Consider the following 24,161-nt stretch of genomic DNA (forward strand, 5'->3'; position numbering starts at 1 on the left):
GCATAGATAAGCCATTTGGCATGGCACATTGGCCAAAAACCAGAAGACATCACGTCTCTCATCTTTGCGGCTTCTAGAGGAAAATAAAATGAAATTTCAAGAAAGCCAGGACCAATGATGCTAGGACCACTCGGATTACTACCCCCGTCGTAGTCATTATGGCTCACATTTTGAAATATATTGACTTGTTGAGTAGTCTGAATCAAGTGGTGCCTAACCCTAACATAGCATGCCTCGTATTTTTTAGATTTACCATTAGTGGGGAGTATTTGGCGACCTCAGCCTACAAGGCGCAATTTTCTGGTGCCACAAAATCGTCAATGCAATGCATTTAAAGGTTTGGGACTCTAAGATGTAAATTCTTTGTGTAGCTCATCTCCCAAAATAGGGTTTTGGACAAAGTGCCGTCATTAGTGGCAAGGATGGCCAAACCTTGGCCTTTCCCCTATTTGCAAATGAGTGCCAAAATGGCTGACTCGTCTTCTCTTCCAATACCACTACATGCTTCGCATGTGGTGAATGCCAGATGCTTGGCTTGGGCTTTTTAGCCATGGCATGTCCCTATTGGTGATGAATATCTCAGTTAAAGATCCGTGGCTCACCGAATTATTTGGCAAAATTCCATACGTGGATCATCGATTGAAGGTCGTGGCGACCCTCACGATGCTTATCCACTGGACAATTTGGAATGAGGGAAACAAAGACATTTTCGAGGTGCTTCCACTATGTCGTCTATCATCCTCTCGAAGATCAGAAATCGGGTAGGAAATTAGGCAAGACCCATGCCAAGCATTTTGCTGGTAGAGTAGACCTTCATACTCTTTTTTTTCTTACATCTCTTTTCTTATATGCGAGGCACTCTTAATCAATGGAACATGAAAAATATTTCCCTCCATTCCAAGGAAGAACTTGAAGCAAAATTATTATTTTTGGCAAATATGTAACTTTCCTTTTCTGAACTTGGAACATAAGTTTTTCTTTTCTTTTCTTTTTTTGCGGGAAAAACTTGGAACATGAGTTTCTTAGATACTTTTGAATAAAAAAGCACAAGACATGCCATGTTTTTCTGTTAGTTTTCCATCAACGACATTCAAATTAATCTCATTAGTGTCCAAAAAGCTCATAAGTCATATCTTGATGTGTCAATATGCACCGGGTTGCCGCCAACAAAAAAAAAACAACTCCACAACACTGAAAGGCAGAACAGATGTGCATGGTCACTAATCGGGTGTGAACAATTTCTCCATGGGGGCCAAGCAGCCACTTACCCCTGAACTTTCATTTTCATCCACCAAATCACCACATCAAATCAACCGGTTCACACAATCGAAATCCAAATCCGTCCCACATGCCATCCACAAAACAAAATAAAAACACATGTGAGCACAAGACAAAGGGGAATATGCTGCCTACCTATCCATCAACCCATCATCTATCGGTGACAGATAGAGAGATGCCATGCCGAGTACCGGTGTATCACCATATGGCTGATCCCCAGCCGTCCCTTCCATTAGTGGCTGCGCGCGCTGTGCCGGGCGGGTGATCAATCTCTTCTCTCGACGGCCATAACGCACCATGCGATTCGCCGTGGTCGCCGTCAGATTCCTGCGCGGCAGGGTCATTGTTGCAGGGAAAGAAACGAACGTCGGCAGTCTCCGGCCGTGATAGCGAGGCCAGACATGAAATGGGGTGGTAGGACAGGGAAACGGAGGGATAATGACGATAGTTGCCGGCCTTTCGAGGAAAATGCGTGGACGGGGCGTGAGGTGGTAACGGTCTTTTGGGAGGGATTGCAACTCCCACGACATATCTAGGTATGCTTTGGAATAATCAACAGTGCTTCTGATCACCATGTTCTTACCTCAGTGCGTGCGTGTACGGATGGCTAGCCGGTGGTGTGTCAGGAAGGCGCTTGATTAGGCAACAGTCAAACGTGCGTTTTCGAAACGTTCCATGGTGGAGAGCTCTGATGGAGCATGGTCTTCTGAGTTCACATTCTCCTGGCAACGTCTTCAAATTTTCGTCCTGCAACACAAATAAATGGATCAGACGACTATGCTTCTCAGCGTGGTAGTTAAACCGTTTGCTTATAGGCAACGCCAGTCAGGAGCATGAATCACTAGAGCCATGGACTTGTGGTGGTTGACGCCTGAGAAACACATGGGGCACGCACGACGTTAACACTTTGAGTCGCGCACACACAAAGGATCAGCTAAGAGCTTAGCCGGCCGGCCGAAGGATCATCCAAGGACGACCCGTCGCTGTACGAAGGATCCATCTCGCCGGCCGGCGTGGCACATGAGGATGAGGCGAAACGTATCACGCCGCACTCCGGCGCTAGCTAATGCTTGTACCCATCAGGGGGGCTATGTGGGCTTGGAATTCCGGGAGCTTTTGGCTCGCCATCCGTCGGTCAGCGATCATTAGTTGCTGGTGAGGTCTCGGGGTAACTTCACATGCATGGTGCGTCTTTTTTCTTTTTGCGAAAAGGATCAAATCTAAAGACCTTTTACAGTACATCAAGATAATATGAGCCATTTATTTTTATGCATGAAGGGTTCAGATGAAGTAATACTACACCTGAATACGAGCAGTATTTTTCAGACAGAAGGGTAAATTTGGCATATTTAATTTCGCTGGGAACATGGCAACCGGCGCCGCTGCTCCCGTACGCCGTTTCCCGGAGAGATATGCACTGGAACTGGCTAGTACGTAGCAGATCAGCTGAGCAGCTAGCTTCGTACGTGAGTTCGTCGAAGATCAATCCACCTGCCTGGTTGCTTGAGATCAATTTGTAGGTTTGTCCGTATCTCGATTAATCCACCTGCCAGGTTGCTTTGGGAGATCAGCTTGTACATTCGTGTGTGTCTCTCGATCAAAAGCATCGGCAAATCAAGTCGTACAAGTATATGCCGGAATGTATTTCGTGTATGGGATTGTGCCAACAGATTGATTCACCGGGAGGGCTGCTTGAGGCGCGAGCAGTCGAGCACGCCATGGTTAATCTCGCAGGGCTCCTCGAGGCGACACGCCATCTTGCCGTCGTATTGGTGCTCCTTATATCATGGGAAGTTGGCAGAGGGAGGCAGCTGCCTGCTGGAGGCGGGCAGGCCGCGTCAGGATTCCGGCGAGGTCACTCCGGTGCGTGGCTTTGTGAAACGACTAAGGGAAATTACACATCTGTCCTTGAGTTAAAATTAAAACTGAAGCATAATAACCGTTGGATCGACTTAATACTACCCACTAACTTCGGTAGTATGATGTACCGTAAAAAATTATAAAAGTTCACCAACAGTACATAGCATCTCAACATACTAAAAATCACATCGAGATTCTAAGACCACTGAACAACCATTATTGCCATCAGAAGGAGCCGCCATGCGTCGCTGTCTCCTCTTCTTTATCGGAGCCGGCTTGACCTTGTCAATAACAGCTGAAAAGTCTTCGTGCACATGCCCCTAAGAACCGGCGCCTTGGACCCGCAGTTGTTGCCGTTAAACCCTTGCATAGATCTAAAGCACCTGACACCAAATCTCGTCACATGACGAGAAACTCTAACCTCACCGCCTCAAGGAGACGGCAGGAATCTACGTCGGAGATCTGTCAACTACATCCAGACGGATAAACTCGAGTAGGAGCAGAGCCCGAAAGAAAAACTGAAAGAAGAAGCGCCGTCATCTGCTCGAGCGCCGCACTTGCGAGAACTAAAAAATCCTGACTTAAACTATCAACTGGAGCGGAGGCACCGGGATTCTCCTTCCCATGCCGGCCACTGGAGTGGCAGGTAGAGGGGAGACGAATCTGTGAGCTCACGAGTAAAACCTAAAAAGGGAAAGTTTGCCCTAGCCACTTAGGGTTAGGGGAGGAAAATATGTATATATGTAATTTACATGCATGGATTGGTATGTGTGTCTTGTTCTTCCCTTGTAAGTTGATTTGCTCAGCATCGATCCTACTTTCTTTGTAACTTAATATAAGACATTTGCTGATACTGTTATGACACTAAAAACGCCTTGTAAAAAGTTAAATTTAGTACTATTTGATTCTGGCTGTTTGTTTATGGTGTATCATGCACCATGTACCACGTGTCAGCATACAGATCCCTTTGCCTTTGGACGATCCTTCATTATGAGGCGATGGAAAGTCCAAATGATGGATCGATCATTAGCGCATTATAGCGACAAGACGACTGAGGTCTAGGTCGTGCCGGGTCATATTTTATCAGAGTTGTGCAATGCCTGTTTACCCAGGAGAGATCACTTTCAATATAATAATATTGTCGGGTGTTTATAGTGGAGATGAATCACTTTTGTTGATCATCCATAGAATCTGGTGCCAGTATTTTATGTGGCGGACGTGGAAATCTTTTTCGCTTTTGTCTGTCAATTCTGACCGGGTTTCACCTCGCGGGTGACTTGGAAAGACAGGGAGTCCATTCGCGGCCTTGATCGATCGACATCTTGTTGAACACGACGCATGGAAAAAATGTAAGGTAAAGTGGTACGGGCAGTGAGATGGCAGGCCCGGTACATTTTCGCCGGATTAAAACCCGTGTTATGTAATTTCAAAAAAAAAGTGCCATGTGAGTTAGTGCGTTGATGGCTTAGCCATGAAAAAGGGTCCTTGGGCGATTTCGGCCTCAGATTGTGTGCTTCTCCAACATTTGGAGGCCCCGCTCTGCTGAGGTCGTATCTGGTGCAATACTGCAATCAAGTCATTACCTACACACATACTCACATCATAGCATGTATCGCCCGTCTTATTTTTCTTTTTTTTAAGGGCCACTGGCTTTACACGTGGTCCTTTATTCAACTACTCAATGCTTATTTTATACAAAAAGTTTGAGGCGTCCACAATCATGTGCCAATGATCGTGAAAGAGCTTTTTATTCCCACAAATTAAGTCTACGCATGGCACGGACAAACAAAAAGAGACGGGTCCTTGTGAAAAGGAAACTCCAGCGGAAGAAACAAAGATACATCTCTGAAATTTGTAAAATGAAATAAAAACCAGTCGGGCCTGTAAGATGCTTGATCAATCGCATCAAGCTCATTTATCTAAGAAGAAATAAGGATGTGCCCAATAAGGTCATCTTCAACGGCAACCCGCAAATTTTCTCTCGCATCCATTCGCGGACAGACGGGAGACCAGTCCGCGGATATGGATGAGGAAGGCCGTCATCCAACTGTAGCCGCATACATTTGGCCTCTCTTTTGTAATGAAAGCCCGCACATTCAAATAGCCGCATACATAAAGTTCATGAGTTCAAATGGTCGTATACATAGGGTACAGACGTTCAAATAGTCGCATGCAGCAGTAGTTCAAATTTAGACAGGTTGAAATATTACATTTGAACATTGTTGTCCCCTTTAACCACCCACTGATGCTCAATCAGATATTCCTTCAGCTGCTCGTGAGTTGCTCGATACCGAATTTGCTGATGCATTTGAATAAACTCTTCAAATGTAACAGGATTCTGGTCTACTAGTTGGATAGGATCACCCATATTCTCAAATTCTAGAGCTACGGCGGCATCCTAAACAATCATGTTATGCATGATCACACAACAAATCATCACCTTTCACAAGGTCTCCGGATCCCATTGTTTAGCAGGTCCACGAACAACTGCAAAACGGGCTTGCGGAACTCCAAATATCCTCTCGATATCCTTGCTAGCTGCTTCTTGTCTTTAGGCAAAGTGAGACTTTTTCTGGCCAACTGGATTAGAGATGGTGCTGACAAAGGTAGCCCACAGAGGATAGATACCGTCAACCAGATAGTAGCCCATGTTGTACTCATGTCCATTGACAGTATAATGGCAAGGAGTTGTTCCTTCCACCAACCTCACAAACAATGATGATCGCCACAACACATTAATGTCATTGTGAGATCCGGACATGCCAAATCCAAAGATCATGTGATGCAACTGCTTCAAGAATGATTGTGGGCTTCTTAACATGACCATAATATTACCCTTGTAAAGCCTTCGGGCAGTTCTTCCATTTCCAATGCATGCAGTCAAGCGATCCAAGAAAACCTAGCCACCCTCTTGCTTCTGAGATTGCCAAGAGCCTCTCGGTGTCTGGCACAGTTGGTTCTCTCAGGTATTGAGGTCGAAATACCTCGACCACAGCAGTTGCGAACCTGACCATAGCGTCTCCGCATGTGCCCTCAAACATTCGTAGGTACTCACCCCACGAATCAGCGATCGTGCCATATGCAAGCATCCAGAGTGCGGGCGTACACTTCTGGTAACCAGAGAACCCAATCGTTACCACGCCATCCTTCTTCAGGATGAAGTAGTTATCATAGGACCAGACGCCATGGTACGAACGATCAAAAACAGTCTTGCGTATCCAAAAATGCCGGTGAAAATGGTTAGCGAAGAGTGCATCAGGGGCAAAGTAATCAGTCATCAGTGTAAAATGGTTGTGCCCCCTGTTGCGGTTGAGCACTCAGTGACGCTTGATCAGTCTCTTGAAATTGAGAACATGCTCCTCCGCACGCTCCACGTCTTCAAGGACCGCCTACATCATCGCCATCTCATCCGTGTACTCCCCCACGTTGGACGACTCAACATAGTGCTCATATATGTAGTCCAAATCGGAATCCATTGCTTGAAATATGAAGGAGCATCTTTTTTATTAACTCCGGCAATTCATCGAACAGTTGTCGGGTAAGGTGAGTATAGCAGTGGCGGATGGTACCTGTCGGGCGGTCGGATGAGATGGGCTGAACGGCGACGAAGGAGAGGCGGGATGGAGCCCGGCTGGAATGGTGAAGGTGACTAAGACGTCAACTTTCGACAGGTGGCGGCCAGGGTGGTGTAGCGGCGGAGAAGGCAAGAGCTACAGAAGGAAGGAGGGAAAATGGGGAGGATGGGTTTGCGGGTCAGAGAGGGGGTTTGGGTGAGCCAGGGGTATCGGAGTCCTGCGTGTCTGCTATTCGGACTCCCGTAAAGCCCTCCCACGTTTGTCTCCATTTTGCGAGAGAAAACGTGTCTAGACTGCCCCGTGGACTGATAAGGACCCGCGTTGGATGGCTTCCGTGATCCGTACAACATGATTCTGACATATGCGGGTCCGCCTTAGAGATGCCCTAACTATTTGGATCAAACTATATCTCGAGCAACAACAGAAGACACGGTTAAAACAAACTAGATGCACTTCCACGCATCATCATTCTGCTACTATCTGCACGCCAGATGGCCCATCATCGAAATTGCTCCACCTACGGACAAGGCTTAGAGCAACTCCAATGCGGAGACCCATTTCGTCCGCACGCGTCCGTTTGGGTCGGCGCAGACAGAAAAGTCGGTCCAACGCGCCGACCCAAACGGACGGGCGTCTGCTTTACGTCCGCCTGCCGACCCATTCCCGGCCCATTTTTGAGCCGGATTTGCGTCGGTGCAGACACGAGACGGACGCGCGCGCGCGCCTACTCCTTTCCCTGGCCCGCTGGTCGGTGGCACCCTCCACCATTTCCCTCCATTTTCCCCAAAAACCCTCCCGCCCGCGCGCGCTCCCGCCGCTCGCCATGGACACCGACCTCGATGCCGCCGCGGGCCTCGCCTCCCTCGCCTCATCCGGCATCACAGCCACCCCCTCCGACAAAGCAAGCCTCGCGCACCCCGCAAGACCGTCGTCGCGCCCAAGCCGAAGAAGAAGCTGACGGCCGACGAGCGGGCAAGGGAGTCGGTGAAGAGAAAAGGTCAAAGGCACACGACGGACGCGGGGGGAGGAAGCCATTGCGGCGGCCGCCATCGCCGCCGTCGCGCAGCAGGAGGCCACCAACGGCCGCGTCGCGGCGGCCACGAGGGAGGCGCTGATGTACCTAGGGTTAAACCCTGGCCAGCACGGCCTCGTTAATGCCGACATGGTCGCGGCCAGCACCGGCTCATCGGTGTTTCCTCGAATGGTGCTGCCCGACTCACCCCGCGCGTCGGCTTGCACCCCGATGCCCAGTTTCCGCGTCTACCCGCAGGCCTCCCGATTCTCCGGGGAGTGCTCGCCCGAGGTGAGCGTGGTGGCGCCTTCCACGCACGCGCCCGTGTCCATCGACCTCAACGCCACACCGGTGGCCAGTGGCTCGTCATTCGGAGGCACGAGGAAACGTGTGCGACACATGAGCCGACGTACTGCCGGGCGCATGCAACCTGTTCGACAGAATGCCGGCCTCCGGCGACGACGAATACATGCAAAACATCATCTTCGAGGGTGGTGCGACGGCCGCTGGCGGTGCCGCGGGGGCCGGCTACGATCCCGAAGAGACACAAAGCCAGGACGGCCGAGGGCCGTTCGCGCCGTCCACCTTTGATCAAGATCAGGTGGCCTTCATGCATGATCAGGTCTGCCTGGACCTGGACGGCTTCCACTCGACCACGAGTTTCCTGAGGACTACGGCCAAGAGGAAGAGGATGAGTTGGACATCGAAGGGGAGCCTTTGTTCGAGGATGAGCTCGCCAACCAAGCCGCCAGGGAGGAAGACGAAGCGCAAGTGTAGGCGGACCAAGGCATACACGGCGGCCGAGGACAAGCTCCTTTGTGAGTGTTGGAGGGACATTGGGCAAGACCCCAAGACCGGCGCCGAACAAAAGGTATCAACCTTTTGGACTCGTGTCCATCGTGAGTTCCATGAGCGCAAGAAGTTTATGCCATACCAAATGAAGGTGGATCATGAAAATGGATCTCAACACCGTGTCGCCAAGGAAGAGGCCGTGGTTCGAGAAGATGCAAGCCGACATGCTTAAGTTTGACGACGAGTGATCTATGGTGGCAAGCGGCATCCTTTTTTGTATGTCGGCAAGTGTGCTGGCATGACCACGGCCGCGATGGCGTGGTCGAACTCTCCCGCCCCTTTTTGTGTGCTGGCATGTGTGCCGGCCGCTGGCAAGTGCACCGGCTGAACTGTGTGCTGTTTTTTGTCCCTGGCATTGTATGCCAGCGCTGGCATGGTGCCGACATGAACTTCGGGCGACGACATGGCCGCTAGCATGATCTATGACCGCGAGTCTTTTTCAAAATTTGCGTGCGGACATAAAATGGGTCACCGCCATTGAGCGCACGAGGACGGACTCCGAGCGGGCGGCCGAACCAAACAGACAAAAAGCGAAAAAATCCGCCGCCCGTTTGGGTCGGTGCATTGGAGTTGCTCTTACCGAAGCTCTCCTACGAACAGGCGTGCAGGCGTCTAATTCATCTATCCCTCCTGAATTTCAGGGGGTGGGACCCTCCTCCCTTCAGTCTAACTATTCCACCTCCGTCCATAAGTTTTAATCTGTAACAAAATGCCTGTAAGGCCGCGCTTGGATGCGGTGTATTCTAATACGGGTGTATTTATTCTGCATGTGTATTTTACCGGCCATGAACAGATCTCCTCTCAGAGTTCTTCATGGGATTCTTCCGGATGAAGCTACTCTCAACTATCGTCATATTGCACCAATGAATCGGTGCAAAGTCTGTTTAGCGATGAGGGAGGATATGGAGCACGCCCTCATTCACTGTTCCCATGTGCAACGGTTCTGGGACGAGGCCTGTGCTTGGTTTGGCATTCGTCTTCCCCAACTCCATCCGGACTCATGGGCTCGCGACATCACATGTGATCCCCGTTTCTCTGATGATGACCGAGCTAAGATCACCATTGTCATGTGGTCAATATGGCACTCTCGTAACCGAATCAAACACGGCGAAGAGGGGAGGGATCCAACATCAACGATCAGAAGCAATTAAGGAGGCTATTGCCCTCCTTCAGCTACCGCGCAAGGCAGCCGCCATCTTACCTGGGTACGGCTGGCGACCACCTGATGGTGCTATTGTAAAAAATCACAACTGATGGAGCACTAAACTTTGCCGAGGGACGGGGCAGAGCAGGTGGTGTCGCACGTTCTTCTTCGGCTTTGCTAGGTTCATGGTGCAAGCCATATATGGGGATTTCAGACCCCTTGATCATGGAAGCTTTCTCTCTGCGAGAAGGAGTCTTATTCGCCACCCTTCGAGGACTCTCGCATGTGATAATGGAAGTTGACTGCACGGAGTTAATGACACTCTGGAACACTTGCCACAATTCTCGCTCAATTGGAGAGCTTAGTAATCACTTTATTTCCTTTGATATTCAGCATATTAATAGGTCAGCGAACTTACCGGCGCATCTTTGTGCTTAAGCATGCTTGCACTCTGAATATAACCGACTGTTGACTTGATGTAACTCCTAGCTTTCTAGTGACCAGCCTCTTGACTGACTGTCCTAGGAATGCTCTCATATGAATAAAAGCTCTCTGAATTGCCCCAAAAAAAAAAAACAGATCTCCACCCGGAAATGAAACGACGAGCAGCGTCATTTTTTACAAGTTTTTTTTTTGACAAGCGTATCTGAGACACAAACGGTAATCCAAACAAGCGCTAAGTGTAGCATTGCTCATCCGTCATCCACCAATTTCAGCCCATTTCCCCTGTTCCATTAGCAGCAAGTGCAACAACAACGGATGATTGACCGAGTTACCTAGTACCTCCAAGAAAAGCGGTCATGCTTTTTTGGTGCGTGATCTGGTCGGCGGATGGCCACTTCGGCGTACGCCGTAAACCAAGTGTTCCGCCAGATCACCTCTTGAAAGCTCGGTAAACCACCGAGCTTCGCACCAAATTTCGCGTCTTCTTCTCGTTCCAGGCCAGGACAAATTTGGCGTCGTATTCTTACTGTTGCGCCCACAAGGACATGTCTCCATGATACTGACACCCATTTGTATATAGTCGTTTCAGGACGCATCTATCTAACACCTCGTGTGCACTACCACGGGTCGCTTTTGCCGCGAGTCGGGTTATTCTAAGGGTATTTTCTCTCTCTTTTTGACATCTTCTAGAGCGAAATCTCAGTGGCATGCGGGTGTGTGGTTGGTGTTGCACGTGTGTGTGCGCGTGCACACATCAGGTAAAAACAGATGCATATGACAGGAGCACCAACGTATTTGCGGCAACGCCATACCATATTCTGGGCTTTGGGCTTTTTCTCTCCGTCGCACAACAAAGCCTAGAGGCAGCCGGCCCACACAAGACGCACATGCTGGCCTAAGAGCCTAGGTCAGGGCTTTACACACTTGGACAGTCCTTGAAAATTACTGAATGGACCTAAGGAAACAAGTCGAGCACACAACAAAAGAACAGATATCTTAATACCATCTTAAAACGCATGCACACTACAGAGTGGAGCAAGCTCCAAAATCTCAAAATCGTCGTATGCATTACCTCCTTTTACATATCCCGTACATGTCAGCATTTTCAGTTTACAGCAAACCAGGCAGGCAGGGCCAAGATGATTTACCTCTTCTTTCCCAGGAGGTCACCTCGACGCTTAGCCTCTCTCTCCGCCGTCTGGACGTAGAATTCGGCCCCGAGCATGTCGTTTATCTCGACATTTGATGATACGCTCGCTTCTGCGGTCTGAATTATCAGCTCGACGGTCAGAGTGAATCCTAGGGCTGAAAGCACGCGCACAGCATTGGCAAGACGGCAAATGTGTCTCCTTGTTTCTATTGGGGTAAAAGTCTCCGCTTCGGCGCTCAGCTTCTGTTCGTCTTCCTTCAAATCAGCAATTTCACGCACCACGACGTGCTCACCGACCCAGATGAAACCGTTGCAGCCAAGGATTAGGTCCACGTCATACTGCTCTAGATGATGGAAATGCAGCTTCCGGCGTTTTACCAGATACGCAGGCACCGTGAGCAATTGACCTCTCTGAAGCTGCATTAAGAAACTCAAGGCTATTCAATAACAAGTTATCAACACATTAACATTGTTTCGGTTCTGAAAAATGAGATTGTAACTCCAGCAGTCAAACACAAATCATCGATCAATCTAAGTCACAATCAAGAGTACAAACAATACAAGGTATCAGGACTACAACATGTCTAGAACTAGTACATTTACTTGCTTTGCATTACTGCGCAGGGTAATCAACATCAACTAGCATGCACATTAGAGGTAGCAGATTTTTTTCCCTGAGGACAATGGAAAGAGCTCTAGTGTCAAAAAACGTATTATATTTTGATACGGAGGGAGTATTAAATAAGTTCAAAATAACTACAAGAGCCAGATTGCAAAGGCAACACTTCCACAATATTGCATAACTAATCTGGGGGGCTTTGAAAGGAACAGATTCATCGCATAGAATGGCAACGTAACACCGTAACCTAAACTGGCAGGGCGCTGCGCAATAATAGTAGTAGCTGACAAAGAGTTGGTCTGGCATTTACCTTTCCATATTTTTGACTCCTTGCTTGTAGATGAAGAGATCCATCATGTTGGAAACCACGAACTTCAGCCTGATAAATGATTTCATGCAAAGTAGCAGCATCAGATTTTGCAGTACTGATCCAGTAAAAAAGCAATAAAGAGGCTGACGAACAATAAAAAATGAGAAAGGACATAGATAAGCCATCTTTCTGATATCATGAGCTTCCCTGGGGAAAAACATTAAAATGAAATGCACAGAAAACTTGAAGCTTGGATACATGAATAAACTGAAGGCAATGAAACACAGAATGCCTAATTCAGGAATCCTTGCGTGTCAGAAAACAAAATGCCTTGATTACCAACTAATTAATCATGGTAGTCCACTAACCAGATACAGAAAACTTTTAAAAAAAAAAGAACGGTGCATACAGCCAAATAGACACATGATGTCTCAAATTTCATAACTCAACAATCAGATTAATTTTGACTGTACAACAGTCAGATTAATTCCAGCATCAGATGAGACCAACAGACTGGTCCAACAGTATAATCCATGAGGATTCACAATCAGCAGTGAACAAAGATTAGCCATATAAATAGCAGGAAAATTCCTACACAGCAAGGCGACTCGTAATCAGCTGGGAGCCTTGGATAAAGATGCAACTGTCCATACTGTTATTGCCGCCCTTGAAACTCTGCAGACAGCTCTTGATGTGATCGTCCCTAGTATTGTGCATGTATTCTTTTCTGAGCCACCAAAACTATAAGCTGAGCAGGAGGCAAGGGAGGCCAGCTGTGGAAAAGTGCCTAGATAAATTGATGTGAGGTACAAGGTGGAACGGGAACGGCTGAAGCCTGGTGTTTTGATGCCTGCGGCGCAGACGATAAGCACTTGACACTTTCTGGTCCAAGTTGTTTTGATGCCTGTATAATTGGAAGGGCTGAAGCCTGTTGTGCCCAGTCAAGTTTCGCTTAAGAAGTTAAAAAACTGAAAAGCCATGGTAGATGGCATGAAACTCTGTGTGCTCTGTGCACCCATATTTGGGTTTGTTTTTTCAAAGAGCTGTGCTGGTGTTGATTCCCAGGGTGCGAGATTGGCTCTGTTCTAGAAATTAGCAAGGACCAAATTTGGTATGCTCTTCCGCTGTCGTGATTTCTCATATCCTATTCACTGTGCACTGTTTATATTTTCCATTTCCAGTTTCTAGTCCATGCAACACTCGATTTCACTTCTGTTCCATCTATTTACTACCACCAGTTCCAATCTGCTATTACTTATATTTTCCATCTATTTGTTATTTTGTTTAGAGCGTACGCTTTACATCTATTAGTTCCTCCACAGCTACACATCTTGGCTACCGTATGCTTCTGCCAGTTGTTCCTACCACTTAGTCATAAATAATTATATTGGTCCACCCGGTTGCAAGATTCCTTCTATCTTCTACTTCTAGCCAAACCCATCTACTAATTTGCTGCTGCTTGCAAAGTGAAAGATCAGGGTTTCCAAAAGCCTCATATGCAATTTGAGTCGTACGGTTCTGAATTAAAACAGGAACAATCACTGATCGAATGGTGTAGTAGCGAGAATGATGACTCAACCTGATATCAACAAGATGACAAACAGAAGCAGAAGAAAATACTCCAGGACTAATAAATGCATTTGTGGTGAACACTGAACAGGTGCGGAGAAATATGACAAGCTGAACTATTTGACAGTATTGTTCGTTCGTATTTGGTGTTACATATGTAAGCAACAAACATAAATTCAATCATAGATAAGGGGAAAGGAGTGTGATACTTACGCAGACAACATCATTTTCTTCAAATATAGCCCGCATATTAAGCTCATCAACCGCAGTTCTTCTTCTCTAATATTGGGATGGGAACAAAATATCAATTAAAAAACATTTTAGAATAATCAATAGTGACACGTAATGTACTCCCTCACTTTCGTAACATAAGATGTATTATGAAAATCGTTAAGACAAGGGTTTGACCAACAATTCTATACCTATACCCCTACTAATAAAGGCAGGTGATATTCTTGGTTTGGTTTGGTCCATCAGGCATTTTTGCAAAAAAAAAACTAACGTTTTTGTGCAATCAACCTGCACTCCATGACGTAATTTAGGAAAAAGAAACGTTCGATCTACCATCGTGGGCCGGCCCTTCTGCAGTGAAAGAATAATTCGTGGTGTGGAGGGATCGAACCCACGCCTCCCCTTTAGGGTCGCAAGGAAAGAACCAGCTGGGCTGGCTTTCACTTCTGTCCAAAATAAGGATTCGCTTATATTAATTAATAGTACCACCTCCCTGCTTTAAACGAAATTCCACCAATTTATATATGTCAGCAACTAGACAATCAACAAGCCTCCTCGGGAATTGAAGGTAAATTTGCCAGAGACACCCAATAAATAAGGACATACATGGCAGTAAATAAAAGAGAGGCCCGATAAAAATAGAATATGTGCTATAAAAGAAATAAAAGAGAGGACGCAGAGGAGATTCGATAAAGATGGGATGTTGCGCTATTTCTCCTATAAAAGAAATAAAAGAGAGGACAAGTATGACAAGAAATAAATAGTGTGATGAAATAGGGGCCAGTACCTGCGACATGTATGGCAAGAAATAAATAGTGATGAAATAGATCATATCAAATGTAGCAATCTATGGGAATTGGTCAGCTGGGCTTGAGGACAAAAAATGCGTTGAACAACACCAACATCTTGTTTCAGACAGGTTGAGGCAACAAACCAAGTGAACCGTTAGCAAAGGGGTGGGTAAATTATCAGACAGACAATGTTGATGAACAACATTGGGCGAGCATAGAGGAGGCATGAGGAGCTCCGGAGCAACGTTTGTCAGAGTGAAGCAAGGACGAGCTCAGGACGGCGGCGCAAAGATGAGCTTGAGGTCGTGGAGCAGAAGCCAGGAGCGGGAATGCTGTTGAACATGCCCTAAGCTGGTGATGCTTGAACTGGAAACCGACCATGATGCACACATGTCTCCGTAGTGTGTATCATCGTCTGTTCTTGTCTTTTCTTTTACCCGTACCAACACCCCATTCCACACATGACATGAATAAATGGATGATAAGTAGCCCGTTTCTGTGTACATATTAAATCTACATGCAAGCCGTGTTGAATTAGAAGACCTGGACCTGTGGAATCTTGAACTGTGCTTTTATAGGCTAAGACCATCTTTGTTCGGGCTGCAACTACAGATTCTCAGATTATAGACCATCTTTTGTAGACTAAGAGCATGTGGTATGTTTTTCTCCCGTTGCAACGCACGGGCCCTTTAATTAATATGTAGTTTATGTGTTACTCCCTCCGATCCATATTAATTGTCGCTGCTTTAGTACAACTAATTGTCGCTGCTTTAGTACAACTTTACGGAAAGTTTTACTAAAGCAGCGACAATTAATATGGATCAAAAGAGTACAACACAATGAGTAGTTTTGAATACAAATCCAATGATATAACATTTATCTCACTCAAAGTGTATCTTAATAGACTAATTATTGGTCAAACCCTTGCTTAGCAAATCATACACCATACCCATACATAAGGAAAAGAACGGAGTACCAAAGATGACAGTCACTGGTCTGTTTTAGCATGATGCAACACATTCTAAAATAAGAGAGAGACAGGTAAGTAATATTTCCAGCAAACCATGAAATTCCATCTTAGCTTACTGTTAAGTCAGCTAGAGAGGGTACTTTGATGCATGTTGAATTATCTGTGGACATAGTGCATGGTATTATTTGCCTTGCAGATTCTATTGCGAGGATATCCCTTTCGCAATAATTTTGGGCGTTCACACGGTAAAGGTGCAGAATAGCATACCTGAATTCCATCAGGCAAATTCATCGAAGAAAGCATCAAAACAGCATCTTGACTAAAGTTTATCTCCAACCGCCAGCGCTTTGGAGCAATCTTGGACAAAAAAATCAACACAGTATCTGATACTGGTCAGAAATGAAATGCATTATTTGCATGGGGGCTGAACAAGCAGAAAATAAATCACACTGTGACGGCATGACTATACTAACAGCTAGATTTGCCACACCCTTGTTCAGACGGCCAAGTATTCAGAAGTAAATAACATGTGCCAGGATCCATACAAATAAGTGGATCTACTAACCTATAAAATATAGGGGAACCAATTGCACGGTCCATGTATATGCTATAAAGATCTGGCTAAACACATTTCCAATTTTTAACAATGTCCAACGATACTCATAGTTTAAAACTCAAGCTTTAAGCCAAATTGTAGCATTGCCATGCATTCCTAGCAGGAACCATGCCATAGAAATGAGAAGAATGTTGAAAGAGTGACACAAAGTGCACATACCTCGATGACACGGCCAACTATGATATCACCAACCTCTGGCTTATACCTGATAAGGTCGAAGAGAACAAAATGAGCCTTTCAGGTACCAGAACTAATTACAAACTCAATGCTTTACTCCCTGCTCTACGATAAGTCAATTAATATAACAAGCTATAATAAGCCCAGATACCTACAGTTTAAACCGGCACAAATCATAAGCTCCCCAGCTCTAATCCAACACACTAATATTTCAGTGTGAAACTACAGTACCTCACCAATCACCATGAGAACTGCACTTATCCATTCATCGAGTCAAACCCGAATCCGCTAATTCATTCATAGGCACACCGTTATACTCAGTACAATAGCAACGCCACAGCATTGCAAGGATTATCCAGCAGGAACACAGAAATGGCATTTGCTGGAAACTGACGCAGCAGCGAAAAGAAGGAAGGCAGGGGGGTCATACCTCGCCCGGAGCGTCCGCACGTAGACGAGCTTGTTGACCCGCTCCACGACGCCGCACAGCGTCGCCACCACCTCCCCATCCTGGTCCGTGGTACCATGCCCTCTGCACACCAAAAATACACGCCCAACCAAAAAATCAATCCGTCGTCCATCACCAAGCACGAGTGGGGAACGGATAGAGAGGGGAGGAGACGGGAAAGTATTACTTGAGGATGTTGTCCTCGTGGTTGACGGGGATGTTGTCCGCGACGGTGACGGCGGCGGCGGACGCGGCCGCGGGGGCGAGGGTCTGGAGCTCGTGGAGCGCGGCCTCGAGGCGGACCCTCTGGGTCTGGTTCAGCGGGAGGTGGAGGTCTCTCATGGCCCGTACGCTGTGCCGGGAGCGCTCAAGGAGAAGGAGGGATGCGTCGGCGGGCGGCGGGGGTCGGCGGCGATCGACGGCGGAAACTAGCAAAAACCCTAGTAAAACCTGCCCGGTCCACCCACCACCGTCGCTGAAAAGCCACTAGGTTGAGCCGGGCCAGTAACATGGAACCAAACTGGGCTTCCGGGCCAAACTGGGCCAGAACAGTAACGCAAGCCTAAAAAAGACTATTGGGCAGTACTAGGCGCAGGCGCGCCGGCCCAAAGTTTTGGCTGATCGCGCCCCAGCCGCCCGATGAGCCGGGTCATCTGATTTGCATATCAGCAACGAGCTACGCCGACGAGAATTGAGTTCGGACACGTTCTAGGCCGACGTTGAGATTTCTCTTCCCTCTAGTTAGGGTTCCTCTCCTCTCGGCGGCGTTCTAGGCCGGCGTTGAGATTTCTCTTCCCTCCCCCATCCAAGCTGGTGATCTCTCTGTCTCGGATCGACTAAGGGGCAGTCCTGGCACTGCTACCCGATCTTGGACGGGTTGTTACCGGTTTAGAGGGGCGGCTGGGGTTCGGAACAGGGCCCGGCGGAGTATTTTCTTCGGGCTAGGGATCAAGTATGGTGACAGAGGCTTCGGGATCCGGCTCCCAAGACGATCTGGAGGCGATGATGAAAGAGTTGGGGCTCTCTGAGGAGGACCTTGATGATGTGGTGGTAGATCAGAAATCGGTTCCGCCGGAGGCGACTCGGTGGATGGCGATCGCTAGGGTTCACAATGATAAACCCTATAGTCAATTCTGGTTCTACAAAAACATGCGGGCTGCATGGGATCTGGCGCGGAAAGTGAACATCCGTCCCCTGGAGGACAATCTATACACCCTGCAGTTCTCGTGCTTAGGGGATTGGGAACGTGTGATGCAGGAAGGGCCATGGGCGTTTAGGGGTGATGCGGTGGTGATCGCTGAGTATGATGGGTTCACGAAGCCGTCAACAATAAATCTGGACAAGCTGGAGATATGGGCTCAAATCCATGATTTCCCAGATGGATACATTGCTCAGATCCCCTCGCTGGCAACCAAGATTGGTGAACTAGTGTATGCTGAACCCGCCTCACATGACTTCGAGGGGAATTTCTTTAGAGTCAGAGTCAAGATCGACGTGAATCAGCCCCTGAAGAACACAGTGTCACTCAGAATTGGAGAAAAGAGGATGTTGTTCCGTGTTAAGTACGAGCGCCTCCCGGATTGGTGTGCCGTATGCGGGAAACTTGGCCATCTCTACAAGGAGCATGGAGACGGGGTCCATCCACCATCCGCGCTGGTATTCAAAAACCTGAAGGCGTTGTGATTCCGTGGAGCAGGACCGGGGCCAGGAGGAGCAAGGAATAGAGAGAGGAAGAGCAACCGTAACACCAACTCGAGGGGAGACAATGGTGAACCACTGAGGACCGATGATGCGGCCATGACGGACGGGGAACAGAACAGGAAAAGGACTGCCCAGAGCTCAACTGTGGCGTCGTCCCATGAGGCGAACATGGGTGGGGGGGGAGTGTTGATGCTCCAAGCGCCACAGACAGCCATGAGCCCCCCACCCAAGCAAGATTTGAAAAGGCCAAAAACATCATCAGTGGAGCAGCAAGACCAAGACTTGGGCAACAACAGGAAGGGAGGAAAGAATTTAGAAGCAACATCGGCGGGCTTCCAAGGGGAGCACCACTGGGCACAATGAGTATCCTCAGCTGGAACTGTCGTGGCGTGGGCAAGGCTGCGACAGTTCGAGAGCTCCGCGGTCTAGCGGAGAAACTTGCTCCTACCCTACTTTGTATTGTAGAAACACAGCTAGAGAGAGCTCGGGTAGAAAAACTAGCTAGTAGTCTTGGTTTTGATAATGCTTATGCTGTTAGTAGCAGGGGCCGTAGTGGGGGCCTCGAAATGTTCTGGAATAATCTAATAAAAGTTGAAGTTTTGGGATACTCTGACTATCATATTGATTGCTCGGTTACAGCTCCGGATGAGGAACCATGGAGAGCTACTGTTATCTATGGGGAGGCGCAAACCCACATGCGATACCGAACCTGGGACGTAATGAAAGGGATAGCAAATTTGAGTCCTCTTCCTTGGGTGTGTGTGGGTGATTTTAACGAGGTTTTACGTCCGGATGAGCAGGATGGTATTGGAGAACGGAGTAATGCTCAAATCCAGGGGTTCAGAGAAGCGGTCGATGTTTGCATGTTGGAAGACTTGGGCTACCAGGGCAACTTTTGGACTTTTGAAAAGAAAGTTAGGGGAGGAAGTTACACCAGAGTGCGTCTGGATCGAGCGCTGGCCTCGAGTGCATGGGCACTACGGTTCCCGACGGCTTGTTTGAAACACCTAATGGCTGCTTCTTCGGACCATTGCCCGATCCTGCTGAAGTTGAATGACGAAGAAGTAAGGCCGCCTGCTAAGCCGCCTTTTCGGTATGAGGTCATGTGGGAAACGCATGCAGAATGGAACGATACAATCACTCGGTGTTGGAAGGATGGACAGCTGGTATCTAGCGTGCAGGAGCTGCAAGATAAGCTCAAGGATATATCACAGAACCTGGGGAGCTGGAATAGAGACACTTTTGGTAGTGTGCGTAAACAAATTAAACAACTAACTTCAGAATTGGAGAGACTGAGAAGCGATCCTGCCAGAGTTGGACCATCCCATCCGGAGCTTAAGATCAATGAAAAGTTGGTCGAGCTTTACCATAGGGAGGAGTTAATGTGGCGACAGAGGTCGAGACTAGAATGGATGTCATCGGGGGACAAGAACACGAAGTTTTTCCACATGAGAGCGAGCATGAGGAGGAAGAAAAATATGATCAAAGCCCTAGCAAATGCCCTAGGAGTTGCCATGACTGATCCGGTGCAACTGAAATCAATGGTGACCGAATTTTACCAGAACTTGTACACCTCGGCGGGGGTGAATAACATGGATCAGGTGCTTCAGCATGTCCCGAGGAAGGTCACACAGAGCATGAACGAACTGCTGTTAGCTCCATACAGTAAGGAAGAGGTAAAAACAACCTTGTTTCAAATGTGCCCAACAAAAGCCCCGGGACCGGACGGTTTCCTTGCACAGTTTTATCAGCGCCACTGGGATCTGTGCGGAGATGAGGTAACTAAGGCTGTTCTTCGAATTGTCAGGGGGGAAGAGAGTGCAGAGTGTGTGAACAACACTGTCCTTGTGCTTATTCCCAAGGTGATGAACCCAACTCTCTTGTCCCAGTTCCGCCCTATTAGTCTGTGTAATGTTTTATACAAATTTGCATCCAAGGTGGTGGCAAACAGGTTAAAAGTAATTCTCCCTGACATCATATCAGAGAAGCAATCCGCCTTTGTTCTAGGACGACTCATAACAGATAATATCATATGCGCATATGAATGTTTGCACTTCATGAAGAGGAGTAAGGCTAAATCAAACAGTTATTGTGCGTTAAAACTGGATATGATGAAAGCTTATGATAAAGTGGAGTGGGCTTACCTTCAGGCAATTATGGACAAACTGGGTTTTGATCAAAGATGGGTGGATGTTATTATGAGGATGATCAGCTCGGTATCCTTTTCAGTCATGTTTAATGGAGAGAAGCTGGAATCGTTTAAACCAACATGTGGTATTCGACAGGGAGATCCGATTTCCCCATACTTGTTTCTGATAGCGGCAGAGGGCCTTTCGTGCCTCTTAAAACTCAGTTCTCAATCGTCAGTGCTCAGTGGGATCAAGGTGGCGCCGACAGCTCCGGCTGTAAACCACCTTCTCTTTGTTGACGATAGCCTGCTTCTATTCAGAGCAAGTGCAGAGGGGGCTACAGCGGTATCAAACCTATTGGATATTTACTGCAATGCTTCTGGCCAACGAGTAAATCAAGATAAATCATCTATTTTCTTCAGTAGAGGGTGTCTGCAACAGATGAGGCAACAAATCAAAAACATTCTAAATGTGCAGAATGAGTCCCTGAGTGAAAGATACTTGGGCATGCCTACGGATGTGGGGCAGTCCAAGATGGGCACTTTTAAATATCTCAGGGACCGAGTCTGGGAGAAAATCAAGGGGTGGATGCAGAAACTTTTATCTTCAGCTGGCAAAGAGATTTTGATTAAGGCAGTTGCCCAAGCTCTGCCCGTGTTTTCCATGGTGTGTTTCAGGTTACCCCGGGGTCTTTGCGAGAATATTACGTCCATAATCCGCCAGTTCTGGTGGGGAAGCAAAGTAGGGAAGCGCAAGCCCAGCTGGGTTGCATGGGATATCATGGTGAGGCCGAAATATCTTGGGGGGCTCGGGTTCAGGGATATGGAAATTTTTAATCTTGCCTTACTAGCAAGACAGGCGTGGAGGCTGCTGAGCGATCCAACATCACTAAGTGCACGTATCTTAAAGGCTGCATATTACCCAGATGGCACGATCCTTGAGGCTGAATTAGGGAGCCAGCCATCGCAGATTTGGCGCGCAGTTTTGGATGGACGAGATGTCATGCGGCAGGGCATAATAAGGAGAATTGGCAATGGCACTTCAACGGAGATATGGAGACATAACTGGCTCCCTCGCAAAGGTATGCTTAGGCCGATTACCTCTTTGGTGATGAACCCTCCTATAATGGTTTCTGAGCTAATCAATACAACAACAGCATCGTGGAACGAGGAGTTCATCCGCCAGGTGTTCTTACCAATAGATGCGGAGGTTATTCTTTCCATCCCGCTATGCACAAGATCTATTGATGATTTTTGGGCATGGAGTGCGGAGACGAGGGGGACGTTTTCAGTCAAGTCGGCGTACAGAATGATTTTGCATACAAAAATCACGAGAGAAAACTGGTTATATGAGGTGGAGGGCTCGTCAACAGAGGAGCAACAAGCAAGTGAATGGACGAAGCTCTGGAAGATAGAGGTTCCATCCAAAATCAAGATGTTCTTGTGGCGTTTTGCGAGATGCTCCACACCCACGGCGGACCTCCTTCAGCATCGAAATATGGCCACATCTGGGGCATGTAAATTGTGCGGGGCTGCCGACTCTTGGAGACACGCACTCTTAAACTGTTCTATGGCCAGAAGTGTTTGGGCCTTGGCGGAGGAGGATATGGTGGAAAAAATGATCCAGTGTGATAGTGACAATGCCAAAGACTGGTTTTTCAAGATGATAGACACGCTGTCTTATGAACAGCTAATTCAAATGTCAATCACTCTTTGGGCCGTGTGGGGAGCAAGGAGGAAAGCAGTTTATGAAGATATCTTCCAGAGTCCCATGTCGACTCATCTTTTTATCCAGTCTTATTGGAATGACCTTCAAATCACAAGGAAACCGAATCTGCATCACATTCCATTGAGACAGCCCCGGCCGAGATAGTGGATACCGCCACAGGAGAACACAATGAAGCTCAACATGGATGCTGCGGTGGCATCACAGAGGGGAATAGGAGCAGTGGGTGCAGTTTGCAGAGATAGGGGCGTCGGTTTCCAGGGTGCCTCGGTGATAGTTTTCAGAGGTATAATCGACCCAACTACGCTGGAGGCGCTAGCGGTGAGGGAAGCATTGGCACTGGCGGAAGATTTGAACGTCTCTGCTATACAGGTGGCCTCAGACTGTTCGGTGGTGATAGATGATATCAAGAGAAATAGTGGAGCAGAATATGGAGCAATCATGCAAGAGATTAGAGAGTATGCTAAGTCTTTTGTTTTATGTAATTTTGTTCATGAGTTTAGGAGCTCGAATTTCGAAGCTCACAATCTAGCGAGACATGCACTTCGACGGGGACTTGGCCGCCATGTTTGGTTAGGCCACCCTGGGGACCTCCATTTCGTCCCTGTAACCATGGTGACGTCTTAATAAAGTTTCGCTGATTGCCTCAAAAAAAATCTGATTTGCATATCAAATCCCGACTCATTCTTCTTCCTCCGGTCAACGCTTCTAGGAAAAGGCAAGGGCTCTGCTCACGCACGTTCGTCGTTGTCAACGCTACTTACCAGCTTCAGCGTCGCTTGTTCCCAATGTGGCCCGCCCCCGGTTGCAGCACCCCTGGTTCGTCGTGGCTCTCGCCGGCTCCGCTGCAAGCAGCTCCTGTTGAGAGAAGGTCACAGTTCCGGCGAAGGAGTGTCGCCCCGTCCAGCTTGTAGCAACGTTGTTCATCGTCGACGGACGCATCTCCGGCGAAAGTCGTCCAGTAGTTCACCGCCGGTCCCTAGAGTTCGCCACCGCTGCAGCTCCGAAATGAAGTCGTCACAGTAGTCAGTTGCATCAAAATGGTTGAAGCTTTTCAGAAATAGGGTTGAGTTTCATGTCAATGATTACAGGGTTGTGTACTCACTGGTTTTTTTTACGTTCATTTGTACTCACTGGTTGAAGCTTTCTATAAAGTTAGTTGAAGCTTTCCATAAAGCGGGATGAAGCCTTTCGGTTCAACAGTTGAAGCTTTCCAGTTCAATGATTGTAGCTTTTTTATTTCATAATGGTCGAATGAAAATTTCCTCTATTTCGTGACTTGAAACTTTTTCAAATACGTTTTGAAGCTTTCATGTGATCGGTTGTAGCTTTTTTCAGTTGCGTGGGTGGTCTGTCGAAGTTTTTTCAAACTACGGTTGAAGTGACCTGCACGGGATTGGGGCTAGCTAGTGTCTGGAACCGAAGGAGGAAGACAAGGAGCGGGGCCACCAACGCGCCAGGCTTGGCGAGAGAAAGGGGTCGGGAGGAAGAAGGCAGAGGAAGAAGAAGATAAGGAGGGGCACGGTGATGTGCGATACGTATGATGGGGTTGAAGGAAAT

General features: G+C 47.7%; 1 protein-coding gene across 1 annotated transcript; it reads right to left on the bottom strand.

Annotated features, from left to right (window-relative positions):
- Positions 1–11,142: 11,142 nt before the first annotated feature.
- Positions 11,143–17,544, bottom strand: RRP4 (ribosomal RNA processing 4). Its single transcript, XM_048686747.2, has 7 exons — positions 17,234–17,544; positions 17,029–17,130; positions 16,581–16,626; positions 16,073–16,162; positions 14,027–14,092; positions 12,245–12,313; positions 11,143–11,732 (listed from the first exon to the last, which is right to left on the bottom strand). The coding sequence occupies exons 1-7, from the start codon at positions 17,386–17,388 to the stop codon at positions 11,310–11,312; spliced, it is 951 nt and encodes a 316-aa protein (XP_048542704.1). The 5' UTR covers positions 17,389–17,544; the 3' UTR covers positions 11,143–11,309.
- Between the last annotated feature and the right edge of the window lie 6,617 nt (positions 17,545–24,161).

This window comes from Triticum urartu, chromosome 7A, assembly GCF_056163025.1.
Source record: "Triticum urartu cultivar PI428250 chromosome 7A, HENAU_Tu73, whole genome shotgun sequence".
In the NCBI taxonomy this organism is placed as follows: domain Eukaryota; kingdom Viridiplantae; phylum Streptophyta; class Magnoliopsida; order Poales; family Poaceae; genus Triticum; species Triticum urartu.

Bases quoted from the DNA above. Each gene is read 5' to 3' on its own strand.
- RRP4 (XM_048686747.2), bottom strand. From the start codon at position 17,388: ATGAGAGACCTCCACCTCCCGCTGAACCAGACCCAGAGGGTCCGCCTC. The intron at 16,627-17,028 runs GTATGACCCCCC...CGACCTTATCAG, and splicing joins GTGCGGACGCTCCGGGCGAG to GTATAAGCCAGAGGTTGGTG. The intron at 11,733-12,244 runs GTAAATGCCAGA...TTCTTAATGCAG, and splicing joins GGAGTCAAAAATATGGAAAG to CTTCAGAGAGGTCAATTGCT.